Source organism: Nestor notabilis, unplaced genomic scaffold (assembly GCF_000696875.1).
Source record: "Nestor notabilis isolate BGI_N333 unplaced genomic scaffold, ASM69687v1 scaffold18141, whole genome shotgun sequence".
In the NCBI taxonomy this organism is placed as follows: domain Eukaryota; kingdom Metazoa; phylum Chordata; class Aves; order Psittaciformes; family Psittacidae; genus Nestor; species Nestor notabilis.
The window spans coordinates 12,429-20,738 of NW_009914433.1; the positions used below are offsets into that span (position 1 = coordinate 12,429).

At 44.3% G+C, this 8,310-nt stretch overlaps 1 protein-coding gene across 2 annotated transcripts; it reads left to right on the forward strand.

The window, feature by feature from the left end:
• Positions 1 to 953: 953 nt before the first annotated feature.
• On the forward strand, positions 954 to 7,858 carry DMBX1 (diencephalon/mesencephalon homeobox 1). Of its 2 annotated transcripts, none has more exons than XM_010023661.1 (4): positions 954 to 1,107; positions 5,269 to 5,447; positions 6,635 to 6,989; positions 7,458 to 7,858. In XM_010023661.1, the coding sequence occupies exons 1-4, from the start codon at positions 954 to 956 to the stop codon at positions 7,856 to 7,858; spliced, it is 1,089 nt and encodes a 362-aa protein (XP_010021963.1). The 2 variants fall into 2 exon arrangements, with proteins under 2 accessions (XP_010021963.1, XP_010021961.1); XM_010023659.1 differs by having other exon boundaries at positions 954 to 1,105; positions 5,252 to 5,447.
• Positions 7,859 to 8,310: the final 452 nt, after the last annotated feature.

Below are 8,310 nucleotides of genomic sequence, written 5' to 3' on the forward strand. Positions count from 1 at the left end.
CCTCTGCATGTTCATCCATTCATTGCACTGACTTCCCAGATGATGACTTGCTGATGTAAATGGTATTTTAAGAATTATATTTTGTGGCAAGTGTTTCACAACTTCCTTTCCGGTGTCTTACAAGCTACAGGAATGGCATCCTGGAGGCCCTCACTCATTTGTAATAGAGATTCATGAAGCATCACTCAGCTTTTGAGATCAATATGAGCTCAGTTTTACAGATGGTCTGTGAGGAAAAACAGCTTGAAGCTTCACGCAGAGCCCACAGTAGAAAAAACCCATTTGTTTTTTGAAATAATTTCCTTGCTATTGAGCTATGAAACGTCAGTATTTATTGTAAACCTTCATTCCCTCTTTAGCCATAACATTTGTGGCCCTATTACGCTACAGATTTATTTTCTTTTACACCACATGCCGGGGTTTTTTTTCTGTACCATTTGTGTTTCGTTATGAAGAACTTTAAGAAAAATGAATGGAAACAAGTTACATATGAGTGAGTTCAGATAAGAAAGATTATCTGACATTACAGCAATGGGATTACAGAACAGCCCATTGTAGGCAATGATAGGGACAATTCCAGCTAGTCCTGGGATGGAGCTAGGTCAGTTCATTGAAAGTCACAATAATACAGTAAGTTATTTATGATTTATTGTGGTATATTAAAAAAATCCATTCCCATCTTTTGTTCAGCATATCATGAGTGGGATATAGTCAGATGTTTGTCTTTAAGCTTGGAAGCCAGACTGGTGCTGCTATTGCTTTAGGTCTACGGGAGGTATTTTGATTCCTGTCCCAGAACCTGTTGGAGTTGTGAGGTTGGAACTGAGCCTTGCATGCAGCAGTTTAAGTTTGAGCTCAGCATTTCCAAAGCTCTGCTGGACACCAGGACACTGGAATAGCACATTCCTAAGCACCTCTCTCCTCTGGCTGCTGTTTTCCAGGTTTATGTCACCATGCAGCACTATGGAGTGAACGGTTACTCCCTCCACGCCATGAACTCGCTGAGCGCCATGTACAACCTCCACCAGCAGGCAGCTCAGCAAGCCCAGCACGCCCCTGACTACAGGCCCTCGGTGCATGCCCTCACCCTGGCAGAGAGACTGGCTGGTAAGAACAACTTATGGCTTTTGCCATTCCCTGGGGAAAAGAACCCTTGTTGCTTGCATTGAGTGAAACTCTTCTTTGGGAGCTGGAGTGTGACATAGTCCACTGGCATGGGTACCATGATGTAGCCTCATGGTGCACGCCTCAGTGCTGACCATGTGGCCAAGATCTACATGTGATATGTGCCCTCCTGTGTTGGCCGCCAGTGGACTGCTGCACCTCACTGCAGACTAGCCTTCAATGGCTGGGGAGCCCAGGGATGAGAAGGGATACAGCCTTCTGTATCCCTTCTGTGAGGGATTGAAAAAGGAGAATTAAACCCACACTGAAATGTGTTTTAACAAGCAAACAAAAAATAGAAAATTTTATGTTCTTGTTAGAAAATAACAGCACAATGAATATAAGCATGCAGTGAATTAGACTTCCTCATTGAGGGGCCCAGGACTTGCATCCCCTAACAGCCATCTCCTGTTATCCCAGGCCATAGCTTGTTCTTCCATGTTGTCCCTTCTTGCAATGATTTTTGATTTCTTGTCTTTCTAAATGCTCTTTCTCTCTGGAAAATGATCTTCATTTGGATCTTCTTTGGGTCTCACCTTGACCTATCTCTTCCTGGGAATCCTAGACCCCGGCTTGGGTGACACTTTCTCTCAGGTTCTGCTGACTCCCTCTCTGTTGCTTTTGTATTTTGCCTTCCATAAAGAGTTTTGTTAGGCTCAAAGAAAGTCATATGTGACTTTACCTAGAGAGTATTATTTATATAGTGTTGTTGATGTTGGGACAGTGGGACAGGAGCTGCATCAATACTATCATAACAAAGAAGTGCGAAGTCCAGATAGTATTTTATGATTTGGTAGGGAGAATTGTTCAAAAAATAATTGATGGAGACCTGAGAATATTTGGTATGGCAGGGCAAGTATATCTACTCTAGATTTCAGCCTAGCACAAAGCACTCAGATCTGGCCGAGATCATCAAAGGCTACTGCAACGCAAATGGTCAACAGCTGCGACATCACCATTTTGGTCATGACTTTGATGCAGTGTGTTAGAGCAGACCTGACATCTAGTTTACTGAAACTAAAGCAAAAAGTTACCACAGATGTGATTCTAGAGACCTTCCCAGGATGAACGATCTTCCCTGGCTGAAAATTACACATCTGCTTTAAGATACCTTTCTAATTGTTCGACAATAAAGGAAAAATAAGTTGAGTGACTCCTTCCAGCCTTCTTCCAATAGGTAGAAAATAATCATCTACCCAGAGAGCTTTAGTGGGCTAAATTTAAGAGATGTGGGCTTAAGTCAGAACAAGGATGCAGAAGTTTCAGAACGGTCCTCCTAGACGGGTAGCCCATAAAGGCATGGTGGTGAAGGACTCAGACTCTTTGGATCAGTGAACCACAGCTGATTCTCAAGGCTTCATACCAGCAATGTTCCCTTATCTAGCTGCCAGTAGTGACCTCCTTAACATGGCTCCTCAGACCACTCACTGTGGCCTGTAGGATCTCTGGGGGGCTGTAGGGCAGAGCTGGGAGTCATTTTCCTCATCAATAAAGAACTGAAGTGGGATCAAGGAGACCTGGACTCTAAGCCTGGCTTTCCTGCTGGGATGCAGATTGAAGGCAGTTGGGCACTTTCCTTGTCCTGGTCATCCATCCCCTCCTTCCCTCATCCTTTCAGCGTGTAGGTGGTCAGAGGGGAGTAGATGGTCCTGAACTCTGCAATGTGTCTTGCAGACATTGGGTCTCAAGGTACTCCTTTTCAAGATGCAAGTATCTCTTGAATGATTTTTGTGATCACCTGTATCTTTTACAGCAGAGCATGGAGGACTTAATGTCTTTGACTCAATCTATGGTAAAGCAGAGGGAGATAAAAAAAGAATAAAAAATCTATTCTCGTGTTCTTGCCCAGGAGATTCAATTGGTTTTCTGACCTCTTATCTTTAAAATTAATAACCCACCTGGAAGACTTTCCAAATTAAATCCCACGGTCCTTTTCTCTGCTTATCATAGGCAGGGTAGGCATTATATACCTACGAGCTGGTTCCTTTGCAGTTGCTTCACATTCTGTTACTTCTGAATATCTTTCCATGCAGGTTATAGATCTCATTTGCCTTCCAGGGACAGTCAGAATAAAGCAGCACAAAAAGCAAATGACCTTAAGTCAGAAAACAGAGGTTTCTGATTGTAACTGCAAAGCCTCACCTGCAATTTATATTCTCCTTCACGTACAAAGCCTGAAAACATAGTTAAAACATTAAAATAATTGCTGGTTGGCTCTCGTTGGAGTGGCCAAACTTAATGCATGAGCTGCCGCCTCTGGGGAACTGGTAGGTCTAACCTCTACTCTAGAAATTCAGGAATATTCCAGCCTGCAGGTAGGGTGTTTAACGAGTGCCCTTTCTCCTGTTGTCTTGTACTTGAAACACAAACGTTAGCTTTGTAAAATATTTTGGGGTAGCTTCAATTTCTTGTGCTGGAACATCCCTTCTCCTCTCCTGGCTGCACTGTGGCTGTGTCTTAATGCATCAAGGATGGTCTCTTTACCTCTAAAGTGTCAGCTACTACTATCAGCGTTTTAATTTCCCGAGTTGCTCCAATACCTTCAACACAAAAGCCTCTTGTATGCAACCAACACTATATTGTATTTGGCCGAAGACCTTTAGCCTGATCACGTCTTTTCCAGCTTGCCAAAACCACGTGGCTTTGGCAATTGCTCAGAAAGGCGCCGCAAATGCTGACCTAGAATGAAACAGCTGGAAGTTTGGAAGAGGAATGTTTGAGCAGTGCAAAGCTGATTTGCTACGCTTGTTAGACAATGTATTTGGAACCTGGCTGTGTGGTTCTAGGGCTAGCCTGACAGCAGGTTTTGTTTTATCATTTAGGTTCATACCACAGTGCTCGTGACAAAAGCACAAATAAACAGCAGCAAGAGCCTTCATCTGGCTCCACAGGCTGATAATGCCGACTTTCCCCCCTGTTAGCTTGTTTTCTAGTGTGTTCATTCCTCCCTTCTACTGGAAGTCACATTCTTAACTGAATTAAAAATGATACCAGATACTGCTCTTTCTGCATTTCCTCTTTGAGAACAAACCTCTCGCCAGACTATTTCATTCCAATGCTGTAGCACAGCATGTCCCAACTTGCACAATAAAGGTTTCTTTTTGCTTTTCTTTCTTTTTTTTTCTTCATTTTAAATAAAGTAACTTATTTTCATTGATTTGGGATCTTTCTACTCCCACTAACTGTTGTGCAATAATAACGCCTCCGGTGAACAATAAACCCTGTAATGTTGGCCTCAGATTTTCCCCAGTCTGAATTTCTTCTCTGCCTGTTACTTTGCAAGCACAGTTTGCAAAGTCAGACTTGCGAGTGGCTCCTCTAGTGAGAAGAGCTCAGCGCATGAGCCCTGGGCTTGCAGTCAGTGGGGCTGGACTTGGTACTGGCTAGTGTTTCCACCCCAGATGCTGGAGAGGGTCTACGCTCAGATGTTCTGGGTGAACATCTCTCCAATATCATGCCTTGATAACTACAGTGAGCTACATATGAGACACTAAAGAAGAGCCAACTCAGCCTGGTTTCTGGGAAGATGCATGTCTTTTAAGGCAGCTGCAGCCAACAGAATGAGCTAGAGGCAGCTGTGTTCAAGCTGCATGTACTCTTCCCACCGATCAGCACCTCGTGGCAGTGATGAAGCCTGCAGAATCTCAGCCTTCGGCTTTAATGAGAACACAACACATAATGTTGGGCCCCTCTTCTGATTACAATGGTGAATATCCCCACCTTGTTTTTAATTGTGCTTCTTAATGAAAGAGGCTTATTTATGCCACGGTGAGGTCTGAGAATCTGCGAGTCCTGCTGCGCTGCTGTTGGAACAGATTGGCTTATTTCAACCAAATTTAGCATTGGAGTCTTAACAGTTTCTACAGCTGCCATAGAAAGAGGTTCCTTCTCCAGGCCAAGCTTTCTGGTGAGAGGTTTTATCACCTCCAACACCTCAATTAATCAACAAAATGTGTGTATGTGTTTTGTTAGATCTAAAGCCATGAAAAGAATGTTTGGTAGGTTTATCTGGTGTTTGCAAGTACTTTGTTCAACTGTCAGCATACAAATTCCAATAATTAAATTGGCCACTTTTCTTGTCTTCCAACGGCTGTACATTTCAAGACATCATTTTGGAGGCACGTTATGGATCCCAGCACCGCAAACAAAGGCGAAGCCGCACGGCCTTCACTGCCCAACAGCTGGAGGCGCTGGAGAAGACCTTCCAGAAGACTCATTACCCAGATGTGGTGATGAGAGAGCGGCTGGCCATGTGCACAAACCTCCCTGAGGCCAGAGTCCAGGTACTGCTATTCTGTGGGTTTGTGAGTGGGGATGTTTAAAAGACTATAGTGGGGTTTCCAAAGGCTTTTTGATATCCTTCCAGTGCAACTAAAGATTTTGGGGCAGTGAAGTTGTCAAAGAGGAGGGTGGAGGCAGGGGAGGGTGAAGTCATCCAAAGTCCTACATCTGCTAAAGAAATTCTTAATCCACATGCACATTTTTTAGATTTAGGATTGTCTGAAGTGTATACTGGTTTTCATTTGTTCTTTCACATTTCTTTGGGGGAAATTTTAGAAACATCAACAGAAGTCTACTTATTTATTTATTTGCAAGGTTTTTCTGGCTTTCTCAGAAGAGCAGAAAACCAACTAATTCCAGCTGCTCTTTTCCACCAGTGTCAATATTTGTAACATCTCAGGCCAAGGTTTGGGTTTGTGCTGTGTGGTTCTTTTTTAGTTTCAACTAGTGCAATGTGCTTCATAACCTGCTGGTGGGAAGGTTCTTGCATTGCTGGGCTTTAAAAGACTAATAGCAAGTTCTGCAGTGGGAAGTGCATAAGTAATAAAAAAAAATAGTTCTTTTATACAAATGTAAAGACATTTTGATCTTTAAAATTTTTGTTTCCTCATCTAATTATCCAAACAACACTAACAAGATTTATTGCTTCCAATCCACATGTACTGATTTAAGTTAAAAAAATATGGATTCTCTCCTCCCTCCTTAAATTTGCTTCCCAGATAGCAGCCTATGCCTGTAATGAATTATTTTGAGTGTTGCTGCCATAGTTTTCGTACATGTATAACCAGATTGTTTTAGAAACTAACAGAGCACTGTCCTGTAAGTCAATGTAATGTTATCAAACTCAGATAGGAGACATTCTGGTTGGATGCAAATGCCTGATCAATTTAGAAATAAAGCAACAAAAAAAAACCCTAAACAACAAAAAACTGCCACCAGTGGAGTGGCTTTAAAGAATCAGCATAAAGGCTGGTCTTTTGTTAAAATATATTTGTTGTGCTATTTGTAGAAGCATTGAAAATAGGTAGAGTTCTAAGATCCAACAAAGTGGAATGCCATTTGGGCACAGTGGGCTTGCAGTACGTCACTACGTGGGGTTCCCCTGAAGCTCTTCGGGTGAATGATGCCGAATCTGGCACTAAGCAGGATTCTCACTAGCTTTTTCCCCTTGCTGTTTGTGGCACTGAAGGTTTGGTTCAAGAACCGGAGAGCCAAATTCCGGAAGAAGCAGCGTAGCCTGCAGAAGGAGCAGCTGCAGAAGCAGAAGGACTGTGAAGGGAGCCACAGTGAGGGAAAGATGGAGCTGCCCATGCTGGAGACCCAGGCTACCCCCCCGGACACTGAGAAAGTCCAGAGCCTCCAGAGCGAGGTAGGCACGGACCTCAACCTAACCCTATCGGAGCAGTCAGCAAGTGAGTCAGCACCTGAGGACCAGACCGACAGAGAAGAGGAGTTTAAGAGCACCTTGGATGAGGTTAAAGTGGACAAGAGCCCTGGTGTGGACAGCAAGACTTTGAACTGCAAGAGAGCAAGCCCAAAAGCAGGTGAGGAGCAGCATCCTGATGGGGCTGGTGTAAGGACCTGGTGTTTTCAAGGGGAACGGTGGTTGGATATAGTCCCTTATTCCCTATGGTGTGGGTGCTTATAGGTAATCTGTCCAGACTTATCTTCTTGTCCTCAGCACTAAATGAGACCCACACAGGGGTTTATGTCTATTTTAGCAGCAGCACATAAAGACCAAAGACCTTATGCTCAGGTTAGAGCCTGGGGAGAACAGTGCCCAGTGAGAGCAGGAAAGCCATAGCAAGGAGGTCAGCACCGTTTTCATAATGTAAGATGCTAAGCATAGAACAGACACAAGTTTAGCTCTCCTGAGCTAACACAACCCCTCTCATTTTCCCTCTTGGCACAAAAGGAAAGCCCAAGCTGCAGCTTGAGCCCTGCTGGGGTGTGAATCAGCACCTGCATCCAGCTGTAGAAATAACCCCTATCCCCTCTGTCTCCTGCTACAGAGTCCCCTATCAGCGTGACTGTGACGCCTTCATCCAGCAGTGGCTTGGCTCAGACTCACTCCTACTCATCCTCACCCCTGAGCCTCTTCCGCCTGCAGGAGCAATTCCGCCAGCACATGGCAGCCACCAACAACTTGGTCCATTACTCCTCCTTCGAAATGGGGACACCATCTGCTATGCCCTACTTGGGCATGAACGTCAACATGGCCCCGCTGAGCTCCCTGCACTGTCAGTCCTATTACCAGTCGCTCTCCCACGCTCAGCAGGTCTGGTCCTCACCCATCCTGCAGGCCTCCAGCTCTCTTCCAAGCCTGAACAGTAAAACGACGAGTATTGAGAATCTAAGGCTCCGAGCAAAGCAACATGCAGCATCTCTTGGGCTTGACACCCTACCCAACTGACTGCCAGATAAGCTACCAGTGCCCATGAGAAGACGCACCAGATGCTGGCACTAGACATGTCATTCCTTGAGCCCCCACCTACCCTCATCTCTTCCTGGAGTAAGGTGCTCCCTTTCAGGGAAAACTTTGCATTTATTAACATCCTATTAGCACCACAATTGCATCAGACATTGCTACTGCCCTGGTCTTCACTAAATATTAAGGAGGAAGGGGGAGAGGATGTATGTTTAGGCAGATGAACTGTCTTCTGGACTGACATGAGTTAAGTCTACAACATTCATGAGAAGCCCCCTTTCCTCATCCCTGAGATAATGTGTCAACTGTGTTATATACACCTTTTTTTTTTGTTGTTGTTGCGTTCTTTGGGAAAAGAAAGAGTCCTGCTTTGTCCTGTATATAGTTTATAATGTTGACAGCACCCATCACCTGCGTGTTACTGTCAGTGTTAAAGA